Here is a 26,620-nt window from a genome sequence, read left to right on the forward strand (position 1 = left end):
CAGTCCACTAAAGGAAACAGAGGCTGCGTCCCGATCCGCCCTCTAGTTCACTTTTCAGGGCACTGATCAGGAAGCCCACCGTTTTAAGGGCTGTCGCAAAGTGCGATGTAACGTCCTCTCCTAAAAAAAATCCCACAATGCACCACAAAAACAAATCCAGCATGACAGAAGCCCGTGATGAAGCGGTTGCATTTAGATGACAAATAGACACAGAGTATTTGATACGTCTGGGGTTTTTACGCTGACTGCTGAAGTCCTCGGTGTCCCAGTGTGTAATGACTCACATGCCCCTTTTCCACCGAGGCAGTTTGAGTGCAGGTTCGGAGCCTAATTTAGAACCAGTTCTTTCTGTTTCGACCGCCAAAGCACCGGCTCTGAACCAGGAAAAGTGGTTCTTAAGTAGCACCAAAATGTTTAATACACTTTTACGTTACCGCGATATGATCAGTTATCAGCACACATGATAGTAGGTAGCTACATGCTAAGGCTACATTTTTTCTGTGTTAATGATAAAATAACGTTATGTACTTTATCGATTACAACCTCCGTTTATACAGATTACACGGAGCTGCACGAACACGTTTTATTCACCGCGTTTGGATGCTGATGTAGGTTCACAAAGCCATGAGCATTAACAGTAAAGCAACATCTGCTATTGTTGTTGTGTTTGTGTTTGCCGCTGCTGCGCTAACGTCGCTGTGAAACGTGACACGTATACAGTGACGTCACACTCGGCGCTGTGATGCTCTCTAGCCGGTGGAAAAGCAAACCGGTTCTTAGAAGGTTCACCAGTGGAACCAACTTTGAACCAGAACTAGCGCTAGCTCTGAACCAGCACCCGGTTCTTTCCAGTGGAAAATAGGCACAAGTCCTCAGTGGTTTAGTACCTACTGAACTACAGAGCAGATTGAGACGCAGCCCTGAGACACCGTGTCCTGGAAGTTCTAGATTCGTTTCGGTCCTTATTTCATTTTCATTGGAGTATAAAATCCGTCTCGATCGACCTACGGTCCACTCGCTGAGCCCCTGATAAACAATTTTGCGCTCTTGCTTTCATTCTTATCAAGTTAAACACACAATATTAATTAAACACACCGGTGGGTGGATGGGTTGGGGGAGGATCGGACCACGCCGTGCCGACGTCTCATCGCACGAGGGATCGGGTTCCATGGTAACCGAGCTGCGATATGGTCATTGAGGCGTGATACGGTTCCGGAGCAATTCATAAGACTTCATCAGCGTTAGCGAAAATAGCGAACTATATTAGCATGTCTAAGAGAGGTGTGATTGGCTTCGGGATAAAGGAGGCGAGACAGGCGTAATTCTCATCAAACTGCCAGAGCCTCTGATGGCCAATCGTGCTACGCGTCACCACACGCGCACGCTCACTGTAGCTCGGTGCAATTCCCAGCCCGCTTTACGCACTCATTGGCTGATAATGACGGTCTAATCAGATTAACAGAAAGCGCTGAGACAATTCCTTTCCTGATGGTTTTTTAACGGCGTTGCTAATAGAATAGCCGAGGATGCGTGTAGATTACTATCGTTTCGGGGGCCGACGGAGCCATCTCAGCTCTTTCCATTCTCCGGCTCTTCACCATCTTATTCTCTGCTTTCATCTCTCTCTCCATCTCTCCAGCGTCTCTTTCTTCTAACTCTTTGGCCATCCGTTTCGGCGGGAGACGGATTCGAATGATTGAAACAAAAGCGTATGAAATATTCATGGGGAATAATAAAAGAGAGCAGCGAGCGCAGTAAGGATGGATGTGCCGTCGGCTTGTGTTCATTTTCCTTCATTTTTTTTTTCCCCCCAGAATTCAAAAACGAAACGGTCCGTTCTGTCGCTCTGACGCGCAGCCGTTCATCTCCTTCCCTTCCTAGTATCAATCCTTCACACCGTCTCTCCGACTCTCCCTCTCTAGGTCAGGTGAAGGTTGTGTTTTTGCTCTATAAGAATCTGGGATTGTTCCTCTCCACTGAGAACGCCACCGTGAAGATGGAGGTGGAGCCAGGACCTGGGCCAGGACCTGGGGGGCGGAGCTTAGCCGTCAACTCACACGTCATTGCTGCATCCATCAACAAAGAGTCGAGCAGAGTGTTTCTAACTGTGCCAGTGGTGTACACATTGAAACACCTGCAGGTATATACACACACACACACACACACACACACACACACACACACACACACACAAACTTCCTTGTTCCTTATAAAACTTGTATGTAATAAAGGTAACAGTTGCATGGAAAAGTCTTTGATGTTACAAGGCTATTTGTGTGTGTGTGTGTGTGTGTGTGTGTGTGTGTGTGTGTGTGTGTGTGTGTGTGTGTGTGTAGTATAGAAGATAGTGATTCAGTTTGAGACAAAGCCCTAGTGATTACTGACTTAATGAATGCCAACTCTATTTTTCCTAAATGCCTGCAATCTACGCGTTTCTACCGTGTGTGTGTGTGTGTGTGTGTGTGTGTGTGTGTGTGTGTGTGTGTGTGTGTGTGTGTGTGTGTGTAGCTGGAGAACCATTTCAGCCCGAACTGTTCGTTCTGGAACTACTCGGAGCGCTCGATGACGGGTCAGTGGTCATCTCAGGGCTGCAAGCTGCTGGACACCAACAGCACACACACCACCTGCTCCTGCTCTCATCTCACCAACTTCGCTGTGCTCATGGTGCAGCACGAGCCCAGTGTAGGTACACACACACGCACACACACACACACACACACACACACACACACACACAAACACACACACTTACACACATGTATACACACACGCACACACACACACACTTATACACATGTACACACACACTCAGCCACATGTACACATGCGCACACACACACACTTACACACATGTACACACACACTCAGACACACACACTCACACACACACTCACTTACACACATGTACACACGCACACTCAGTGACTTAATATACACATGTACACACACACACACACACACACACACACACACTCACACAGACATGTACACACACACACACACACACACACACACAGACACATGTACACACACATACTCTCAGAAACATGTACACACATACACACACTCACACACATGTACACATGCATGTAGACACTCACACACACACACACTCATATACACAATCTCAAATATCTAATCAGATACTGAGATTATTAACCCTTGTGTTGTATTTTTGTTACTCCGCCGGTGTTCCTGGGTCTGTTTGACCCGCTGCATTTTTTGGGTTTTTAATTCAACACAATCAGAAATTTGATGTTAAAATACTCTACAGATGTTTACTTCATCCCAATTACAAGCAATATAAACAGCATATAGGGTTCATATTCGCCCTTTACCTTTATTACATCACATTTTTTATTTAAAGTGATACTCGTTTTTTGTTGTTTTTTAATAAAATGTAAAATCTCTCTCTCTCTCTCTCTCTCTCTCTCTCTCTCTCTCTCTCTCTCTCTCTCTCTCTCTCTCTCTCTCTCTCTCTCAGTACCAGGATCAGATGCACGAGGTTCTGCTGGTTGTGATCACGTGGGTGGGGATCGTCATCTCACTGGTATGTCTGGCCATCTGCATCTCCACCTTCTGCTTCCTGAGAGGTCTGCAGACAGACCGCAACACCATCCACAAGAACCTGTGCATCAACCTCTTCATCGCAGAGCTCCTCTTCCTCATCGGCATCAACAAGACACAGTACCAGGTGAGTCCAGACCAGTCACTTCAACATTTGTTCAGCCAATCAGAGTCGTTCCCAGTCCACCTGCACATCAGGGTGGAACAGCCAGGGTGTCATAACATTCTCGGGATACACTATAGGTATATATAATATACTGTACACACACACACACACACACACACACAAACACACACACACACACATATATATATATATATATGTATAAATAATATTTTCTATTTGTACAATTACAATAGGCAATAAATAAGTCTCTCTGACTCTCTTTCTCACTCTCGCTGACTGTCTCTGACTCGCTGTCTGTCTGACTCTCTCTAACTCTCTCTCTGAATCTCTCTTTCTGACTCTCTCTGACTCTGACTTTCTCTCTGACTGTCTCTCTGTCTGTCTGTCTGACTCTCTCTCTCTGACTCTCTCTGTCTGTCTGTTTGACTCTCTCTCTGAATCTCTCTCTGACTATCTCCCTCTCTGTCTGTCTGACTCTCTCTCTGACTCTTTTTCTGACTCTTTCTCCCTGACTCTCTCTCTGTCTGTTTGACTCTCTCTCTGACCTTTTCTCTGACTTTCTCTCTCTGACTATCTCTCTGACTATCTGACTCTCTCTGTCTGTCTCTCTGTCTGTCTGTCTGACTCTCTCTTTGACTCTCTCTGTCTGTCTGACTCTCTTTTTGACTCTCTCTCTGTCTGACTGTCTGACTCTCTCTTTGACTCTCTCTCTCTCTGTCTGTCTGTCTGTCTGTCTGTCTGTCTGTCTGTCTGTCTGTCTGACTCTCTCTCTCTGTAGATCGCGTGTCCGATCTTTGCCGGCCTGCTGCACTTCTTTTTCCTGGCTGCTTTCTCGTGGATGTGCCTGGAAGGTGTTCAGCTCTACCTGATGCTGGTGGAGGTGTTTGAGAGCGAGTATTCCCGAAAGAAGTACTACTACCTGTGCGGTTACTGCTTCCCAGCGCTAGTGGTCGGCATCTCAGCGGCCATCGACTACCGCAGCTACGGGACCAAGAAAGCGTACGTGTGAATCAGTCCATTTGCGGGCGACGGCACGGCGGTCGAGACCCTCTCTGAAAAACGCGAGCGTTGATGAGCGATAAGTTGTTCGGAAAGGCGTTTGGGACAACGTGTCCCCCTGAGACCTGAAACAGATCCACGCTGTTCATCTGCAGAGTTCCCGAAGGAAATGCGCCTGATTTATTTCCAATATCATACTGTATAGATTTCAAAAAGCCTGTTTTTATTCAGGTTATTTCTGGCACCCGGGTGGTACAAGGTCGCTTTGGGGAATGAAAAAGATAAAATACAGAGAGACATCTGGACTGATGTTTTATTCGTTTCCAGGTCAGATGATATAAAAGAAAAAATAGCTTTATATATATATATATATATATAAATAGCGTGATATGTATCGAGGACTAAAGTAGACAAAATTGAAAAACTAGTAAAAATTTCATTCCAGGGTCACCTGTCAATCAACACTTGTGGGTGGGGTTAATTATTAGCATCGGTTTACCGAACACTAGATTAGCCAAATTATAGCCCGTTAGGTGTCCTTAAAAAACCCAACAGAGTAAAAATGTTTCTGTTCGGTTACTGATGCTAGCGCTGGCTTTAGGATGAGATAATGAGAGTGTTACAACATATTTAATATCATCAGTTTTTTTAAAGACGTTTTTTTCCCCTCAGTGGTTTTCTTTTCTTTTTAACTCAAATATTAAAAAAAAAAAGTTAAGAAAAATCAGAACCTCGGTTAAGAAGAGTTTACTTTATGTAAATTCAGGTAAAGGAGAAAATTCTAGATTCCCAGCCAAAAATAATATTTAATGAATTAAATATTTATTTATTTGTTTGGTTATTTATTTATTTATTTATTTATTTATTTATTTATTTAAAAGCAACATATTGTAATTTTTTGTTTTTACTTTTATTTTAATTTTAACTGGTAAAGTTGATTTTTAATTTAGAAATTTAATAGGAATTTTTCAGACATATTTTGAGCATTAATACAAACCCTCGGATGCGCTCGTTAACGCTCACGTTCTTACGGTCCGTATCGTTCTGCTTCACGTCCCCTCAGCGCGAGAGGTGAACGTTCCTGGGAATCCCTGACGCTTCCCTTTCAGTCTAAATCAGAGATCTAAACGTCTAAGAACCGATTTTTTAAGATTTGCATTCAGAGTCCTGGAATTGAATCTTTTTAATTATTCATAAAACTAATTTGACTTTTTAATAGACAGCTCTCACCTCCAGCAGGTTCACACCGACGGGAATAAAAAAACTGACTGATTTGATGTTTTTTTTTCTTTTCTTTTTACTTTTATTTAATCGTGGCATGGAAAATAAAAGAAAGGTAGAATTCTGCAGAACTGAACGTGGCGTTTGTGTACGGTTTAAATACGCACATCCTTCGTGGAAGCTTTCGAGCGCCGGCAGCATCGCAACTACAATGGAGCGGAAAATGAGACGGCGTCGTGAGTCTGCTCATAATTAAAACCAGAGCTCAGATTTTATTGCTTCTTTATTGCTTTTGTTTTGGACGGTAACGATAACGATTTCAGATAAACGGGCGGCATCGTTACGAACGATCGATATCGCTCCTCATTTCAAAAACAAACCTGCTGTAGACTGCGAGTCATTATTTATATGAGGTGGACTGTGTTACTGTGTTAGTGCTGTATGATTGATGACCGAGCATTAGATGATGTCTGTGTTTGTGTGTGTGTGTGTGTGTGTGTGTCTGTGTGTGTGTAGGTGCTGGTTGCGGGTTGATAACTACTTCGTGTGGAGCTTCATCGGCCCCGTGTCCTTCATCATCATGGTATTGATCGCTCTCAGCTTCACCTGCACTTTTTTTTTTATATCTTTTCATAAAATTAAGGTTTAAAATCATCACGACGTTCTTAATGAACGTTCAGTTAATTAACAAACTCGATTAATTAACAAACTTGTAAACCCTGGATGGAGTGTGACAGACGCTGTCTTTGTCATTGACCTTTTTTTTTTAATCGTTTTTTCATGATCGGATTTTTAAAAAAAACTTCAACCGAGGCCGTCCTTAAAAATATTTTGGTTTGCTGTAACAGTTAAAAGGAAAAAAAAAAAAAAAGGTCGGTAGGTAGGTCTTTTTTTTTTTTTTCAAGTTTCAATGTAAAAAAAAAAAGTACAATTTTGGTGATGGTGATGACGTAGGTATGACTTTAAACAAATTAGCATATCGTGACGTCACTGACTGGGTCTTCGACCCGTGCCTTCGGGCGCATCATCGCAAACCTTATGTTCATGCCGGACAGTTTTTCCAGAACTTCGTGCCAAGTTAAAGCGGTCTCGAGCTGTTTTAATGAATTTTCTAGATGTATTATGGCGCCCGAAACCGTACGACTTTGAACGGTGACCGCGAACATTTTGTTTACTGTAGCCGCAGCCATCATTACCGAGCGTGAACCATCGTCTCTGACAGTGAATGAGACGAAGCGAACGCACAGGCCGTAGTGTGACATCCGGTAACCGACAGTGTAAACATACTGTAGATGACGTCATGGGTTTTTATTTAAAAAAAAGGACGTAGCCTTCATCTGTATGTAGGCCTAGGCGATTTATATATTTACAATACTTACTAAAATATAATTAATATTATTTTATTGCTATTGTATTAGTTGTTTGAAGAGTAAAAATAAAAAAAATCTGTCGGTCTTAACGCAAATTTACATCCGGCAAGTCGTCGGACTTGAAGCAAACAAACAAACAAACAAATAAATAAATAAATAGAGTCGGCCCTAAATTGACAGGGTCGGTCGGGTTACGGCAAACAAGGATATTTTTAAGGTGGCCTGAATAAAAATAGTTTCCACGTTTCCAGAAACATTCCTTTTTCCAGCACGAGTTTAAAGCGTTAAAGACGATCAGATGAGTTTATCAAAATGTTTACATTTAATTTAGTTTAAATTCTATAATCTGTAATTAAGTGAACGTTTCAGTCCATATGACTTTGAATAAAAGGCTCTTTGTGTTCTTGCCTTCTTCTAACGAGCCTTGGGAAACGTTCACGATGCAGCTTCCTGTGGAACGTGTAGTTTTTTGCGTAGTTTCACGTATTTCACGTGTCGACGAGTCGTGAACATTCACCTGTACGTTCTGTATGACCTCTGACCTTTCTCTGACCTCCAGCTGAACCTGGTGTTCCTGATGGTCACGTTACACAAGATGGTGCGCAACTCGTCTGCCCTCAAACCCGACTCCAGCCGTCTGGACAGCATCAAGTGAGTCACTGTTCCGATGTTATGACAATGTTTACGAGAAATTATTTCGTCCTGATATGGAAAATGGGCGTGGTCACTGAATTACAGTAGAGCTGGTGTAGTGACTGGGTTTAGCGAATCTGTGACGGAGGCTGAAGGTCACATCGTAATACAACAAACACGTGTGATACGTGTTCTGTGTGAAAGCCAGCCATAGGAGTGACAGCTGTTTCTTTCAGGTCCTGGGCTCTCGGGGCCGTCACTCTGCTCTTCCTCCTCGGCCTCACCTGGGCTTTCGGTCTCCTCTTCATCAACGAGAAGACAGTCATCATGGCGTACCTGTTCACCACCTTCAACGCCTTCCAGGGCATGTTCATCTTCATCTTCCACTGCGCACTGCAGAAAAAGGTGTGTGTGTGTGTGTGTGTGTGTGTGTGTGTGTGTGTGTGTGTGTGTGTGTGTGTGTGTGTGTGTGTGCGTGTGTGTGTGTGGTGTGTGTGTGTGTGTGTGTGTGTGTGTGTGTGTGTGTGTGTGTGTGATTGTGTGTGTGTGTAAGTGTGTGTGTGTGTGATTGTGTGTGTGTGATTGTGTGTGTTTGTATAACTGTGTGTGTGTGCGTGAGTGTGTGTGTGAGAGAGAGGGTGTGTGTGTTTGTGTGAATGTGTGTGTGTGTGTGTGTGTGTGTGTGTGTGATTGTGTTTGTTTAAGTGTGTGTGTGTGTGTTTGTGTAAGTGTGTGTATGTGTGTTTGTGTAAGTGTGTGTGAGTGTGTGTGTGTTTGTGTAAGTGTGTGATTGTGTGTGTTTATGTAAGTGTGTGTGTGAGTGTTTATGTAAGTGTGTGTGTGTGTGTGTGTGTGTGTGTGTGTGTAAGTGTGTGTGTGTGTGTGTTTGTGTAAGTGTGTGTGTGTGTGATTGTGTGTGATTGTGTGTGATTGTGTGTGTGTGTGTGTGTGTGTGTGTGTGTGTGTGTGTGTGTGTGTGTGTGTGTGTGTGTGTGTGTGTGTGTGTGTGTGTGTGTGTGTGTGTGTGTGTGTGTGTGTGTGTGTGTTTGTGTAAGTGTGTGTGTGTGTGATTGTGTGTGATTGTGTGTGTGTGTGTGTGTGTGTGTGTGTGTGTGTGTGAGTGTGTAGATATTCAGGTGAAACATTTTCATAGCTTAATATACTACTTCTCAGCACTATGTTGGTGTAAAAGCTCCTGTGCCACCTTTAGTGTCAGTACTGAGCACGTTTCTAACCCCAGCTGCTTTCTGCCCCAGACGTCTGGCAGAACTTTACAATTCTGATGGTGTGAAAGATTTTTTCAGGATATTGTTACCCTAAATTTGTGACAATGTCCTAAATTTAGTGCCACACAGCTGTGTGTATACCATGTTTATAATGTTTAATGTGTGTGTGTGTGTGTGTGTGTGTGTGTGTGTGTGTGTGTGTGTGTGTGTGTGTGTGTGTGTGTGTAGGTCCATAAGGAGTACAGTAAGTGTTTGCGTCACTCATACTGCTGTGGACGCTCGTCTAACTCCAGCTCTCACGGCTCACTGAAAAACTCTGCACTGCGCACCAACAACCGTTATTACACCAGCAGCCAGGCGCGACACGCTGCAGCACACAGACAGGTAACACACACACACAGACGCAAACACACACACACACACAAACACTCACACTCACACTCACACTCAAACACTCTCTCACAAACACACACACACACAAGCACTCACACACACAAACACTCACACACACACACACACACACACACACACACATACACACACACACACGCTCTCTCTCTCTTTCTCACACTTACACACACACAAACACACACACTTACACACACACTTTCACAAACACACACACACTTACACAAGCACACACACACACACACACACACACATAAACACACACACACACACACACACTTACACACATTTACACAAACACACACACACACACACTTACACATACACACACTAACACACACACACACACACACACACACACTTCACACACATTTACACAAACACACACACAATTACACACACACACACACACACACACACACACACACACACACACACACACACACACACACACAGTAAACTCAACTTTCCCAGCCAGCATTATTTACTGCATTAACACCTTAATTAATATTAACAAATATAATCACGACCCGTTTTAATCCACGTTTGTTCCAATATTACCTCAATAATGATCTGCACTAATTACCTCCTCCATAATTCTAATAAATCTACATAAATCAGTATAAATTAAATAGCGTAATGTTGATAATCAGCTGAACCCAGGTCAGCGAGTGTGAAAGTGGGAGCAGCGTTTAGCCTCTCAACCTTTAATTAAGCACCCAGTCAGTATTAATTGGTGCACTAATGAATTTGTGTTGGTCGTTCTTGTGATCTTGTTTTCGTGATCAAGATTTAAACAAACATCCACGAATAACGGTGTTAATTAATCTGTTCGTGCTGTTCTCCTTCGTGTCCTTTAAATTCTCCGAATTCGCTCCGATCTGTCGGAGATTTCTTTTGACGGGATGCTTTCCCAGGGCATGTTAGTAGGGTTCAAATTCATCAGTTATAAACAACCAAATAAATAAATAAATAAATAAATAAATAAATAAATAAATAAATAAATACATACATAAATAAAAAGAAGTGAGTAAATAAAAGAAAGAAAGAGAAAAGAAGGAAAAACACCCAGTCTGGTTCGTATTACGCTCAGCTGCAGCTGCAGTCTGATTGGATGAAAGGACTTCAAGCTGTGCTGTTATTGAAGCTGTTTTAATAACGCCGCTCGTCTTACTGTTTCTATTCATTAAGTAATAAAAGGGAAACGGGGAAAAAGAAGACGTGTATTCTATCGGACCAGAGAGACGTCAGATAAATAAGATCTAATAAACAAGAATATATAGATACAATAAAAGTATACAACAGTGTGACTGATGCTTCCCGAGGGAACGGTAGTGTAAAGCTTCATCACTCCTGACTGAACAACAGTGGTGAAGTGGTGTGTGTGTGTGTGTGTGTGTGTGTGTGTGTGTGTGTGTGTGTGTGTGTGTGTGTGTGTGTGTGTGTGTGTGTGTGTGTGTGTGTGTGTGTGTGTGTGTGTGTGTGTGTGTGTGTGTTCTCAGAGCCGAATCCGTCGCATGTGGAACGACACGGTGAGGAAACAGACCGAGTCGTCCTTCATGGCATCAGACATCAACAGCACTCCTACCCTCAATCGCGGTGAGACACTGTCCCCTCTCTGTCCCCTACTTCATCCTTCCTGTGTCCCAGATTCTGTTCCTGTTTCTGTGCCTGTCCCAGTCCCCTCCATATCTCTGTCTTCCCCATGTCCCTGTGTATGTGCTTTCTGAGCCTCTCCAAACCCCCTACTCCCCATGTTCCAGCATCTGTCCCTGTCTCTGTACTCACCATGTCCAAGTGACTGTCCTCTCTATGATCCAGCATCTGTCCCTGTCTCTTTCCTCCTCATGTCTATGTGTCTGTCCTTACCCAGTCTATGCTACCTCTATCCTAGTGTCTGTCCTCCCCATGTCCCAGCGAATTTCCTCTCCTTGTCCCAGCATTTGTCCTCCCTGTGACCGTCTCTGTGTTCCCTATGACCCAGCTTCTGCTCCTGTCTTTGTCTTCCCCATGTCCCAGCCTCTGTCTTCATCTTTTCCCTTATGTCTCCTTGTCTTTACCCATCTCTGTCCCCGACTGTGTCTTTCCTTTGTCCAATCTCTCAATTCACCGTCCCTCATTCCTAGACTTATCCTCTTTCTACTGTCCCTCCCTCCCCTTCGTTATTCTCCACCTACCAGCCCTCTATCACAGTCTCTGTCCTCTATCCCTCGCTCTCTACCCTCCTTGCTTATACAAATCAGCCGAGGGAACTACAGTCGTATGCAAAAGTTTAGGCACCCCTGACAATTTTCATGAGTTTCATTTATAAATATTTAGGAGTTTGGATCAGCAAATTTCATTTTGATTTATTAAATAACTGAAGGACACTAAAGTATTATTTCAGTAGTGACATGAGGTTTATTGGATTAACAGAAAATTTGCAATATACATCAAAACCAAAGTAGACAGGTGCATAAGTTATGGCACCCTTGCCATTTTGTTGATTTGAATACTTGTAGCTACTTAGCACTGATTCATTGGAACACACAATTGGTTTGTTGGCCATTAAGCCTTGAACTTCATAGACAGGTGCATCCGATCATGAGAAAGGGTATTTAAGGTGACCAATTTCAAGTTGTTCTCTTTGTCTCTCCTCTAAAGAGTGGCAACATGGAGGCCTCAAAACAACTCTCAAATGACCTGAAAACAAAGATTGTTCAACATTATGGTTTATGGGAAGGCTACAAAAAGTTATGGCAAAGATATAAGCTGTCAGTGTCACTGTGAGGAACATAGTGAGGAAATGGAAGAACACAGGCACAGGTCTTGTTAAGGCCAGAAGTCTCAGGCCACGTATAATATTGCAGAGGCAAAGGCGAAGGATGGTGAGAACGGTCAAAAACAGCCCAAAGACCACCTCCAAAGACCTACAACATCAACTTGTTTAGATGGTGTCACTGTGCATCGTTGAACAATTCAGCGCACTTTGCACAAGGTGACGCTGTACGGGAGAGTGATGCGAAAGCCTTTTCTGCACACACGCCACAAACGGACATTTAGACGAGCCAGCATCATTTTGGATTAAGGTGCTGTGGAGTGATGACACAAAGATTGAGTTATTTGGTCACAATGGGCGAAAGAACGCAGCATTCCAAGAAAAACACTTGCTACCCACAGTAAAATTAGGTGGATGTCCCAACATGCTGTGGGGCCGTTTGGCCAGTGCCGGTACTGGAAATCTGGTTAAAGTTTAGGGTCACATGGATTCCACACAATATCAGCAGATTCTTGAGAATAATGTTGAGGAATCAGTCACAAAGTTGAAGTTACACCAGGGCTGGATATTTCAACCAGACAACGACCCAAAACACTGCTCAAAATCTACTGGGGCATTTATGCAGAGGAACAAGTACAATGTTCTGGAACGGCCATCCCAGTCCCCAGACCTGAATATCATTGAACATCTGTGGGGTGATTTTAAGCGGGCTATCCGTGCTCGGCAACCATCAAACCTAGCCGAACTGGAGATGTTTTGTAAGGAGGAGCGGTCCGTAATACCTTCATCCAGAATCCAGACGCTCATTAAAGGCTATAAGAAGCGTCAAGAGGCTGTTATTTCTGCTAAAGGAGGCTCTACTAAATATCGATGTGATGTTTCTGTTGGGGTGCCCAAATTTATGCACCTGTCTAATTTCATTTTGATTGCACATTTGTTGTTAATCCAATAAACCTCATGACACTACTGAAATATTACTTTAGTGTCCCTCAGTTATTTGATAGATCAAAAATGAAATTTGCCGATCCAAACACCCAAATATTTAGAAATGAAAATCATGGAAATTGTCAGGGGTGCCTAAACTTTTGCACACAACTGTACATTTACATTTACAGCATTTGGCAGACGTCGTTATCCAGAGCGACCTACAGAAGTGCTTAAGTCTCTATCATTGGATACATTAACTCTGGTTCACTAGGTTACATACTTTAAAAACTTTCAAAAACCTATTATGAAGAAAATTAAAGCAAGGTCCGGCCCTGGGTTGGGGCTCGCATGTGAGCGCCTGGTGACCGGGTTTTACCCCACGGGGCCTGGCCGGGCTCAGCCCGAAGGAGCGACGTTGGGCCGATCTCCTGTGGGCCCACCACCTGCAGGAGAAACCGTAAGGGGCTGGTGCAATGTGGATTGGGTGGCAGTCAAGGCGGAAGCCTCGGCGACCCAATCTCCGGACATGGAATCTGACTCTAGGGACATGGAATGTCACCTCACTGGGGGGGAAGGACCCTGAGCTAGTGCGGGAGGTTGAGAGATACCGACTAGAGATAGTTCGGCTCACCTCCATGCACAGCTTGGGCTTTGGAACCCAACTCCTCCAACTCCTAGAGAGGATGGACTCTCTATTACTCTGGAGTTGCCCGCGGTGAGAGGCGGTGGGCCGGTGTGGGCTTGCTCATAGCCCCCCAGCTCAGCAGCCATGTGTTGGAGTTTACCCCGGTGAATGAGAGGGTCGTTTCCCTGCGCCTTCAGGTCGGGGAGAGGTCGCTCACTGTTATTTGTGCATGCTTAAGATACTACGAGTTTAAAACATTGTTCAAAGATTCTTTTGTTGTTTTTTTTAATGCAACAAACAGGGAAAGAAGTGCTAGCTGATGTGTTTCCTGAATAAGTAGGTCTTCAACCATTGTTTGAAAATAGCCAGTGACTCGGCTGTCCGGACCTCTAGGGGAAGTTCATTCCACCACCTTGGTACCAGAACAGAGAAGAGTCTTGTAGTATACTTGCCCTTTACCCTGAGAGATGGTGGGACCAGTCGAGCAGTGCTGGTAGATCGGAGGGTGTGAGGTGCAGTGTGAGGAGTGATGAGGGCTTTGAGGTAAGAGGGAGCTGGTCTATTTTTGGCTTTGTAGGCCAGTGTTTTGGATCTGATGCATGCAGCTACCTGGAAGCCAGTGGAGGGGTTGCAGCAGTGTGGTGGTATGCGAGAACTTAGGCAGGTGAAAAACAAGTCGTGCAGCTGCATTTTGGATCATTTGCAGAGGACAAGTTGCATTCATAGGTAGACCTACTGTACCAGCAGTGCGTTGCAGTAATCCAGTCTTGAAATGACAAGAGACTGAACAAGTACCTGAGCAGCCTGTGTGGACAAAAATGTCCAAATCCTTCTAATGTTGTAGAGAAGAAAGCGACATGAGCGAGTCACGTTAGCAACACGAGATCATTATGCAGGGATACAGCAAGGTCATGACCTTGTAAATCACCTGGGATGATCAGCAGTTCAGTTTTGCTAGGATTGAACTTTAACTGATGAGCAGTCATCCATGATGATATTTCTGCCAGACATGCTGAGATCCGATCAGAAGTTGTGGTATCTGAGGGTGGGGTCAGCATAGCAATGGTAAGAGTTGTGTATCATCAGCATAGCAGTGGTAAGAGTTGTGTATCATCAGCATAGCAGTGGTAAGAGTTGTGTATCATCAGCATAGCAGTGGTAAGAGTTGTGTATCATCAGCATAGCAGTGGTAAAAGTTGTGTATCATCAGCATAGCAGTGGTAAGAGTTGTGTCATCAGCATAGCAGTGGTAAGAGAACCCATGTGAGGAAATAACTTCACCAAGAGAGTGAGTATACAGGGAGAAAAGAAGAGGACCAAGTACTGAGCCCTGTGGGACACCAGTGGAGAGTCTGCATGGAGCAGATGTCACTCCCCTACACATTACCCGCTATGAGCTTCCTACCAGGTAGGAAGAGAACCATTCCGAAGCTCATCCGAAACTCCCAAGACTCCTGATGATGGACAAGAGAGTCTTGTGGTTGGCCGTATCAAACACAGCTGAAAGGTCGAATGAAGACGAGGACGGATGACAGTTTGGCTGATCTAGCAGCATGTAGTTTCTTAGAGACATCCAAAGGGCTGTCTCTGTGGAATGAGCTGCTTTGAAGTCAGGCGTATGTTAATATCATCAACATAAGATATCATTATATAATATCTGAAGCTACTAATAATTTTATACACTTTTTTGGCCACAAGATTCAGGATCTGTTGACACTCTGTTAGTTTCAGACCACGATATAGTCCACATACTTAAAGTTTGGGAGAGGGAGTGAGAGAGAGAGGCAGACAGACAGAGACACAGACAGACAGACAGAGACACAGACGGAGAGACAGACACAGACAGAGAGCGTGAGACAGAGAGACGACAGCATGTGGATTATTATGATCAGTCCCACTGAAGGTCATTAACGGTCGCTGGGGCAGATTTTAATAAGAGTAGAACATAGCATTAGTGTTCTCTCGATGACTATGATGATGGTGATAGTAATAATCATAATTATCATCATCATCAGTGGCAGTGGCAGCAGTGGGCTCAGCATTTCCAGGAGGAGACATGGACCGACAGCAGCGCTGGCTAAATCAGCCTGCTTTCTCTTTCTCTCTGCGTTAATTCAGTGGGTTTTTGTTTATAATGAACTGATTAGAGGCTGAGAGAACAGGGGGGCGATTATTGCGAGACACTCACACACACACACAGAGCCATGTTCTGGAGACTTTTAATCAAGCAGGCGGAGAGAGAGAGAGAGAGAGAGAGAGAGAGAGAGAGAGAGAGAGATGAAAATCTGCTCTACAGGACAAAGACGGCGAGACAAAAGAATGGAGAGAGCGACAGAATCACAAGCATCTTTTCAAAATCTTAGAGGAAACTTTTGCAGAGTCTGAAAGCTGAAGAACAGAACAATGTAAATGCCTTTTCTCTCTCTCTCTCTCTCTCTCTCTCTCTCTCTCTCTCTCTCTCTCTTTCTCTCTCACACACACACATTTTCACTCGGCGTCTTTCCATCACACACTGTTCTTCATTTGCTCTCATTTTAGACTTTGTTACCTTTTTCTGCCAAGATCCAGCATTGAGATGTTCACCAGTTTTGCTGTGTGTGTGTGTGTGTGTGTGTGTGTGTGTGTGTGTGTGTGTGTGTGTGTGTGTGTGTGTGTGTGTGTGTGTGTGTGTGTGTCTGCGTGTGTGTGTGTGTATGTGTGTGTGTGTTTGTGTGTGTGTGTGAGACAGCAGGGGTTTTTCCTACAGGAACGCAGTAGGATGCTTCGCAGCATGCGTTTTTCTTTAAGCTCAGCGTGTAACACACACCAACATTCAGCATCATTAATGCATCTAATCACTTTTCTCCAACATTCGCACTCATTCAAATTCTTAACCATAATTTGAGATCGGAATGATAAGACGGAAAAAAGGCCCCATGCCGTGAAGTGCTGCTCTCGCACAAATAACACACACTGTCTCATTCACACTCAGACATGTGTTTGAACTTGAAATGTGTTTGGGATTTGAAAAAAAAGCGTAGCGTCACTGCAGCACTGTCTGCTCCCGGGATTCCTGCTATAATGTCTCGTCTTGTCTCGTCTCGTCTCATCTGTTTTAACACTAATGACTCGAACTACGTTCACGCTCAGTCACCTACTAGTGGTTGTCATAGTGATAACGTTTAGCAGCGTGTAGCGAAGCTAGTGTTCCAGATCATTTATTAACTTCTGAAGGGAAATTTTGGTGCTTGTGTATAAACTTCTGCAGAGTTTATTGCTGATGAAGGAGTAGCAGCATGTGCTCTTTGATTTGATTGGTTGTGTCACTGGACACGCCCACATCTAATCACCAATCCAAAACGATCTCCGGTCACGCCTTCACCTTCACACTTTTCTGGCCAGAAGCTTCAGGATCTTGAAGGTTGCACCCAATCTGACGTGATGCTCTGACACTAGTTATGTTCCGAAGTTGGGGAAACTATTAATTTATCAATTCGGGGGGCACGGTGGCTTAGTGGTTAGCACGTTCGCCTCATGCCTCCAGGGTTGGGGGTTCGATTCCCGCCTCCGCCTTGTGTGTGTGGAGTTTGCATGTTCTCCCGGTGCCTCGGGGGTGCCTCGGGGGGTACTCCGGTTTCCTCCCCCGGTCCAAAGACATGCATGGTAGGTTGATTGGCATCTCTGGAAAATTGTGTGTGTGTGTGTGTGTGTGTGTGTGTGTGTGTGTGTGTGTGTGTGTGTGTGTGTGTGTGTGTGTGTGAGTGAATGAGAGTGTGTGTGCCCTGTGATGGGTTGGCACTCCATCCAGGGTGTATCCTGCCTCAATGCCCGATGACGCCTGAGACAGGTACAGGCTCCCCGTGACCCAAGAAGTTCGGATAAGCGGTAGAAAATGAATGAATGAATTAATTTATCAATTCCTGTTCATTAGGGCAATATCATAAAACTGGACACACACAAACCTGAGTCTCAATACTCTCTCTCTCTCTCTCTCTCTCTCTCTCTCTCTCTCTCGTTTAGCCCCCATGGGGAATCACCTGTTGGCGAACCCCGTGTTGCAGACGCGTACAGGTTCTTCACCGTACAACACTCTGCTGACTGAGAGCTTCACTCCTCCATCACCGGGGGTCTTTAACTCCACTGGTCAGTATCCCTTCCTCTCTCTCTCTCTCTCTCTCTCTCTCTCTCTCTCTCTCTGTCACTCTCTGTCACTGTCTCTGTCGCTCTCCTTCCCTGTATCTCTGTCTGGTTATTTGTCTGTCTCTCTCTCTATCCCTCTTTCTCTCTCTGTCTCTGTCTCGTATCAGAGCCGCATATGCTAACATTTCTCTGTATCTGTGTATTTACTGTGTTCACATCCTGTCAGTGTGATTGCAGACAAATGGACAGTAGCCAACTGTCCAGCCGGCAGATTTAAAATCGCTCCCGTTTGATCCCACGGACAAAAATATCGATCCAACTCGAGGCCGAGGAGGGCAAAGCAAGGCAGCGTGATTGACAGCTGAGTGGGAGAAGAATCTCCCTTGAGATTTAACACGTCGAGTAGCTCAGCGTCCGTCTCGAATAACCCTGCTCTCGGTGATGGAGAGATAGACTCAGAGAGAGAAAAAGAGAGAGAGAGAGAGAGAGAGAGAGAGAGAGAGAGAGAGGGAAGTGCAGTGTCGGAGGGGTGAAATTTAAGACGCCGTCTCTGCTGAATATTTTACAAAGTTCTCTCTAGCGCGGTATAATGCGTCAGCCTCGACTCGGCTTAGCTTAGCTCCCCGCAGCCCGCGGCACATTTTTAGAATATTCACACAGGAGGAGGGCTTCATTAGAATGTCTAATTACTCTCCCACTCCCTCTGTTTTTCTGTCTTTCTCTTTCTGAGCACAGGCGAGCATTGATTAAAGTCATACTACACATTAAAATTTAAACCCCTCCAGCACGAGGGCGTCTCGGCATTCCATATATACGGTGACAGGTTCGAATAAAACAGAGGTGTCTCCACGTGAAAAGACACAAAAGCTGAAATAATCATCGTTGCAGCCGAATGAGGTCGTATGAATCACGGAGCACGCTCTAGTCTCGTTCTGTCAGCGCACGACTAGCCGCATTCTAAACAGACGATCCTCGGTACTGCCCCCTTCAGGGTGACGACAGATTGACGGGCGGGGCTGTCGGTTAGCGAAAGGTCCACTGCTGTGTGGTGGGGTTTGACGAATCCTCCGTTCAGGCTGTATAGATCGGTCTACTTTTCTTTTGTGCAGTCTGAAAAATCATTTGGTGCAAATTCATTATCACAAATTATCACAAATTCCGGTCGCATAAGTCGAGTCGTTCTGATATTAGTCCATGTGACTATCAACAGACCACCGACTGTCTCGGTTCCTTTTGGCTGCAAGTCCAGAGTCGATCAAACTTCTATAAAACCCTTTTGCTAGATATAGTGAACTCAATACAAATGCCTCGTGTCCTTTCCCCTTCAGTAAACCTGGTTGTCCACTGGTTGAAATTTTAATTTCATTTAATTATAACCATAAGGAAGGGGCTACAATGTAATCATACCAGTTGCTAATCGTGATAAAAGTTGTCGTTCCTGTGCTAAACACGTGGCCTGTTACGGCCCAGCGTTGTCGTACAAGACACAAAGCTTGACGGAAAAATCTACATGTTAGTATTTAAATAGCTATTAAATCAGTAATTGTGTGCACATCCCACCTTCTGGCAGGTGCAGGACAAAAGAAACTATTAAAGTAGAACATTTTGTAATGTCCGCAACACTATTTAAACTCCCGTCTTTATTAATTAATTAAAAAGCAACGTTAATTAAAAATCAACCTGTCGAGTCTTCCTCAGGGTCGAAACGTTGCTTTTTAATTAATTAATAAAGATGGGAGTTTAAATATTGTTGCGGACATTACAAAATTTTTTACTTTAGTATTTAAATAGCTAACGTTTAGTCAACGTTGTTACTATAGTTACTGACGCGTTCATTCCCAGAATGTTCATTAAGCATGACTTTCACATTAAAGGTATATATATATATATATATTTAAATTGTATTATAGAAAATATTATTAAAGTTTGTCTTTTTTTAATCTTAAATCGATCTAGTGTTTTTTTCTCCTGTCTTCTGCTGATTTTTTTTTTTTTTTTTGTTCTTTTTTAATTTTTGTTAGTGTTTTATTTTCCCTTTCATCAATTCCGTTTTATTCTCTTCATAGTTTTCGGACGAACACCAAACCATGTGAACGCGAATAAATCTTCTGTGGCATGTTTGATATTGTCTCTGAGAGAAACTTAGTGGGGATTTTATTTTCTGAAAAATGGGTTAAAGTGTGAACTTGGAGGATTGTTGTTGGTCTGTTCATCTCCTTATCTCTCTCTCTCTCTCACTCTCTGTTTTTTCTTTTTTCTTTCGCCATCCTGTAGGAACCTTCCGTGATCCAAGTAAGCGCTTCTCTCTCTCTCTCTCTCTCTCTCTCTCTCTCTCTCTCTCTCTCTCTCTCTCTCTCTCTCCTTCTTTCTCTCGTCTACTCTCTTTTCCACTTTATTTTAATGGCCACTGTTACCTTAATGATAATCTCTTAACCTGTGCAGTGAAGCCTCATGTTTCTGTGTACACAATTTCCACTCCCTGCTAATAGCCAGTCTCCTTTCATAAGCTTATTAATCTTGCGCTGGAAGTGTCTTTATTGATCTAATCCCAGTTTTTTGTGCTGTGAATCTCGGTCTTGATTAAAAAAGGTAATGAAGTGTTCACTTTACCTTTTCTCCCTCCCTCCCTCCCTTCCTCCCTCCCTCTCGTCACACAGAGAGCACTCTAGCCAGGAATCGGGACCATGGAGGAATGGAGACACTGCCACTGAATGGCAATTTCAACAACAGCTACTCGCTGCGTGCCGGAGTTGCCGGCCCGGGTGGACAAGGTGGCAGCTGTGACTTCCTCGGGGGTGGGTCCGACGAGAGTCCACCTCCTTTGTTGAATCCGCGTGGTACGGAGACGTTGGGAGGGATCCGGCGCAACCTGTCTGACGCAGCCGCATTTGAGAAGATGATCATTTCTGAGCTAGTGCACAACAACCTACGGCAAGGAGGCGGGGAGAGAATCGGTGGTACACTGGTACGAGGACGTACAACCGGTGTCGGGGTCGGTACAGGGGCAGGAGCAAGTGCTGGGGCTGTAGTCGGAGTGACTGCGGTGGAACAGGAAGCAGAGGATGAGGGCCAGCGGCACAGGACACCACAAGACGTGGAGCTGTTATACAAGGCCCTGGAGGAGCCGTTGCTCCTGCAGCGTGCCCAGTCGGTTCTCTACCAGAGCGACGCCGAGGAGAGCGAGAGCTACATAAACGACTCGAACGAGAGCCATGGGCACAGTGCTGCCGCCACAGGCGCCGGCACAGGTCCGGATTCACCTGCCCGGGACTCGCTGTACACCAGCATCACCAACTTGCGAGACTCACCGTACCCAGACAGCAGCCCCGACGAGCTCTACTACAGCTCGGGCAGACCTGCACTGGGCAGCGCCATGCACACCTTCTACCCAACGCCCCAGACGAGGCCTGGAGCCGACACCCAAACCCATGCCCACACCCACAATCCCCCTGAACCTCCACATGCCGAGGGGGATGGACAGATGCAGCTGGTCACCAGCCTGTGACTGTGACTAAACCCCAGTCTCTCACACCCATTCCGTTTCTGTTCCTTTCTCTCGGTTAGCCAGGATGGAAGTGTAAAAAGAGAGAAGTCTTAGCTCGGGTCTCAGTGGCAGCAGGTTCTATAAGGCAGCTCTGGAGCAAACCTAGTCTATACACTCCCATGGTTCTGTCACAAGTCCAAAGCTCCCTCAGCAACTGAGAATATTTTCAACCATTCCCCATGGATTTTTTTGGTGATACCTCTTCTGTTTTTTTTTTTTTTAACTCAGTTCCACAGTGGTTACCTTTCTGATTTTACTCCCGTTTCTTCTCCCTTTTCTCATGTATTAAGAGCTGTATAGAAGAGGGTTCACCGTTGCGCGTCAATGTGCAAAGAACGCTCTCTGTCTCGCTCTGAAAGCTCTTCAGTGTTGCCAAAAATACATTTTTTGAGCCAGAACACAAACTGGAACACAGAAAAACACAAACATAAGTGCACAAAAATTAGTGCTTGTTACTGAACTTTAGACCGTGAAGAACTGCACTCATGAAAGTAGCAGCAGGAAGAAGCTGCCCCTGTGGAGTTGCCTTTATTCCCCTTCTCCCTCTCTCTCTCTCTCTCTCTCTCTCTCTCTCTCTCTCTCTCACTCTCTCTCTCTCTATCTATCTTTCTCTCACTCTTTCTCCAGATGGACTCTGATGTACAGGACTCTGAACGAGACTTGACACAGCTGCACCTGGCAACAGGACTTCTATTTGATGCTCAATTTAAAAGGAGCTTTTCTGAAACCGGCCCCGTGGATTATTACGGACCCCGGGTGCATCCTCTGTGTTACTGGGGGCTTGAAGAACTTTTTTTTTCCTTTTCTTAAAGGTTTTCCTGGGTGTTCTCTGAGCCTATTAAAATGCCTGTACATACGAACCTTGAAAAACAATAACACCAAACCTAGCGCCAGTCCTATTCTGTAAATAGAGACCAGACGAACAAAAGCAACAAAAAAGTATCAACTACTATGAGAGCGATTTCTTGTATTGAGACAACAAAAAAAAAAAGTGAGAAAAATTAAAATAAAGACATTTGGGAGTCTAAATGACAGTCAGTCCATCTCTCCCTCCTTGCTCCGTTCACTCTCAGGCTCTCATTTACCCCTGCCCCATTGAATTGTGGGAAAAATGTCTTGACAGAGAGAGAAAGAGAGCTAGAGAGAGACACAAAAAAGGAAAAGTTTGTGCGGAAATAAAGAAACTAGTAACAATAATAAAAACTAGCCCCGGCACAATTTTATGTATTATAACCCATCCTTAACGATTTGACAGGTTTCATGACTCGTGCCTCGGGAATGGGATAAAGGGATGTGGGGGCAGGGTGATGTGGGGGCGGGGTGACGTGGGGGAGGGGTTTATCGACAGCAGCCATAATGTAGTGTTGGTTGTGTCTTGTTAGACTGATTTAATAGATATCAGATAACTAGATTACCGATACTTAGGACAAATAATAAAATAATCACGAAGACGCAAAAAGACGGGATGCAAATCGATCACGAATCATTTCACGAGCGAAGCTGTAACTGTTTTTCGAAATCGCGATAATCTGCCGTCGAAGCCGAATCTGGTTCGGCGGTGGATCTGTGATTCGTCTGCGTGTGTGTGTGTGTGTGTGTGTGTGTGTGTGTGTGTGTGTGTGTTTGAGTGCGTGCATTCGGGTGCCTGAAATGCTGAAGTGTTTGTACTTAAGAAGCTATTTTTTCCAGGTTAGTTAGGCCCGTGTTAAGAGGAAGCAGAGTAAGAAAAAACTAAAATGTATATCTATAAAAGAACGCTATATTAGCTCCCGCCTCAGAGCCTTTGCTAGGTGTCAGGAATACTGTTATTTTGGAGCTCAGTGCCATGGAAACTGGGACCATAAGCGTCACGCCTGAGAAAGCAGGCATTAGCATTTGATTAGGATGGCAGGCGCCGCTGACTAACGAGACACGTGCTAGAATCCGTGTGCTAGAATCACCGTGTATTAATGTGTTCTGCAGCCTCATGCAGACGTTCTCATGTGTCTTCAGAAATGTATCCTTCTACTGAGGGGCCTTTTTCCACTGCAATTACAGTACCAGAACTTTTGGCACTAGGAAACCAGAACTGTACTTTTTTTTTTTTTTTTTTTTTCCATTGACAGAGGTCCTGTATATTAAATGGATACAGCTGCAATGGTACTAATGATACTTGGGGGCGGGGCTAGCAGCACAGTTCCTTGTTCAAATGTGTTGATTACCTAATGACGATGTTACTTTAGGTTTTTTTTCCCCCCCAGATTTTTTCGTCAAACAAACTGGTTGGAATAAAAATCATTTTAATTTCAGCTCACGTCTACGTCTCGTCATTACCGCCGGCGAAAACATTCGGACACTTTTTTCTGGCGTTTTGTTATTTATTTATTTATTTATTTTTAGTCGGCTAAGCGGATAAAGGAACGGTTTTAGTTCAAAGCTCGACTGTTATTTTGCTTCCGTCGCTTCAGTTAACGGAAATTTACCAGGAACGTCAAGTTTCTGTGGTTCTAAATGAATCTAAATGAATCCTCAAATCTTTTTAGCAATTAAACAAAATATTTATAATCATTTCTCTCTAGGGATGGAAGATATGGTAAAATACATGCTACTTTAGATAATTGCACAACATACATATTTATTATAATATTATATGATGGAAGAAGTTTAAAAGTAGAATCCTGTGTTTGGCATTTCACCAATTTATGTAGTTTCAAGAAAAGCTGGTCAGTAAGTTATTTATCAATGACTACATATGAATAACTGGACAAACTGGTAGAGAATCATCCACATTGTTTTTCTGTGTGCTTTCCAGAGGAGAGGTAGGGCAAGAGAGAGAGAGAAGGAAAGAGAGAAGGAATGAATGAGAGAGAGAGAAAGAAAAAGAGAAGTGGAGTACATGCATGTTTTATGGGTGTCCCGGGAACACTCGGTGTCAATATTACAGTTGTGCGCCATGTCGAAGGTGCCAAGGGAGCGCAACATCTGCTTTACAGTCACAAACAGACACGGAGCGGGTGGTGCATCCTCAACACACCACCTTTCAGTCACAGCTTCACCTCTCTCTTTCTCTCTCTTACCCTCTTTCTTTCTCATTCTCAAAGTTTTCTTTCAGTCTACTGTACGTGTGTGCGATACACCGCTTGGGAACATGGTCCATATTAATGTCTAGGTCAGGGGTCGGCAACCTGCGGCTCCGGAGCCGAGAGTGGCTCTTTCATCCCTCTGCTGCATCTCCTTGTAAATTTGGAAAATATTTAATTTAAAATTTCTTTTATTTTAGTTAGTTAGTTTTTTTTAAATGTAATTCGAAATTCTAATATTAAGATGCTCTTGTAACATTAAAATAAACCGTGTTTAATTTTTTTTGTCACTCAAAATATGCGTCATAACCGCCGACTTGTGAAATCCGACACACAGAAGCAGAAGCGTTTTTGGTTTGCTGCAGCCGGCAAAAGTTTTGATGTCATGCAGGGCTGTCAAGTGTCACGCATTGAGAGTGACAGTCATGCATTTGGGTCTTTTCTCACGTTCTCCCGTCACACGTCGTATTTCTCACGCAGAAAAACTTTTTGACTATTTATCATATATTTAATAAGCCGCAGCGCCCAAAACGTATCAGTCCGCACCGCCGTCTCTATGGAAACGGGCAGGAACCAAGCGCGTCTCAGTTCTTAGTCGAGCCTGACACTTATCAACCAATCAAAAAAGGAGGCTACACAATAGCCAATCAGAAAATAGCACTATTGTATCTGGGTAAGATTTAACACAACAACCAATGAAAAAAATAGGGTGAAAAAATTTTTGACATAGGGTTGATGTCAAAATGGTTTTGTGGCTCCCTGTGTTTCTTTTTTTTTTGTGGGAAACGGGTCCAAATGGCTCTTTGTGTGTTTAAGTTTGCCGACCCCTGGTCTAGGTGGACTCTGTGTTATTTGGAGGGTGGGTGGTAGGGGCTGTTGATTAGGGTGGGGTGGAGGCAGGGGTTGATCTGCTTGTCTGTTGCCTTAGCAGTTCTACATTAAAGGAGACATGTGTTTGTACTCTTGACTTTTTTCAGTTCCCCTTAGAGAAGGAAGGAAATTACAGATAAGAACTACTTTTTTTGCTGCTCCAGTAATGGATAAATCTCCAGAACAACGGGTCCTCCTGACATCTGTACAGTAAGCGCTACGTCGCATTAAATTAACCTGCGTTATAACGGTCCGAATATTAGCCAAAATTCAACACCTAGACTTTTAAGGCTTAGCATTAAAATCAAATGTAAATTCTGATCTTTTTTAAGGGGTTCAGGGAAAAATTCTTAATGGTGGTAATCGCATGTATGCTACAGAAGCGGCGCATAGCGATTAAGTTGGAGAAAAAAAAAATGCTGGAGTATTCCTTTAAGGCTTAAGAGAGTATAATCAGCTTTTTCACCCCCAAATGCACATTTTGCTTCCTTTGCTTTCCTTGCAAAAATGTTGCGTGTTGATGAGTAGCGCTTGGTTTTTTGTTTTTTTTTGACTGGTCAGCGAGTTTGACCATTTGAATGTATTTGAGAGGAAAGAGGCCGATGCTGAACGATGTCCTCTGAAGAGTCGTTCTCCTGAGTCATGACTCTCTTTGCACCTGCTGTAGCTCAGTGCTGCTGCAAACGCTCGCTCTCGCCGCTCTTCCAGCCCAGAGGACAGACTGTTTACCGCTCGACTCGTCCCTTGAGACAGTGGATGTGCGTCACACTGCGTCTCTCTTTCTCTCTCTCTCTCTCTCTCTCTCTCTCTCTCTCTCTCTCTCTGTGCCCTGTCTCCCTCCTACCCTTCTTTCTCTCCTCACTTATTCCCCCATATGCCACGTCTCTGCTCCTGTCATTCACGTTCTCTCTCCCTTAGCGTCTCATTCACTGCAGTGTTTTTCTGCGGCTTCGTTACCGTGGCACTTATGGAGGAGTGGCGTTTCTATTAGTCAGAGGTTTTGTTTACATCCCACTGATGGAATAACAGAGTATGTGGGTTAATGATAGTGATTATACAGTATAAAACGCCACAGGACTTAAATCCTTCCCATGGGATTGCCACCACCTCTGAAATCCCCAACACAACCCCTGATTATCATATTAATGCTGAGAACTGTAATCTAGC

The 26,620-nt window shown here is 44.2% G+C and overlaps 1 protein-coding gene across 3 annotated transcripts in view; it reads left to right on the forward strand.

The window, feature by feature from the left end:
- The window catches only part of adgrl1a (adhesion G protein-coupled receptor L1a), a 212,872-nt gene extending 189,060 nt beyond the window's left edge, over positions 1 to 23,812 (forward strand). The window contains exons 14-25 of one of the 3 annotated variants that reach the window (XM_027176515.2): positions 1,923 to 2,140; positions 2,509 to 2,682; positions 3,485 to 3,694; positions 4,473 to 4,693; positions 6,431 to 6,497; positions 7,844 to 7,935; positions 8,154 to 8,322; positions 9,372 to 9,527; positions 11,054 to 11,150; positions 17,861 to 17,983; positions 20,255 to 20,272; positions 20,638 to 23,812. In XM_027176515.2, the coding sequence (XP_027032316.1) occupies positions 1,923 to 2,140; positions 2,509 to 2,682; positions 3,485 to 3,694; positions 4,473 to 4,693; positions 6,431 to 6,497; positions 7,844 to 7,935; positions 8,154 to 8,322; positions 9,372 to 9,527; positions 11,054 to 11,150; positions 17,861 to 17,983; positions 20,255 to 20,272; positions 20,638 to 21,485 (2,393 nt within the window). In that variant the 3' untranslated portion in view covers positions 21,486 to 23,812. Of the gene's footprint in view, positions 1 to 1,922; positions 2,141 to 2,508; positions 2,683 to 3,484; positions 3,695 to 4,472; positions 4,694 to 6,430; positions 6,498 to 7,843; positions 7,936 to 8,153; positions 8,323 to 9,371; positions 9,528 to 11,053; positions 11,151 to 12,194; positions 12,935 to 17,860; positions 17,984 to 20,254; positions 20,273 to 20,637 lie in introns of those variants that run through there. The other 2 variants (XM_027176518.2, XM_027176519.2) reach the window with 2 other exon arrangements.
- The last annotated feature ends 2,808 nt before the right edge of the window (positions 23,813 to 26,620 follow it).

This window comes from Tachysurus fulvidraco, chromosome 24 (assembly GCF_022655615.1).
Source record: "Tachysurus fulvidraco isolate hzauxx_2018 chromosome 24, HZAU_PFXX_2.0, whole genome shotgun sequence".
NCBI classification, from domain to species: Eukaryota; Metazoa; Chordata; class Actinopteri; order Siluriformes; family Bagridae; genus Tachysurus; species Tachysurus fulvidraco.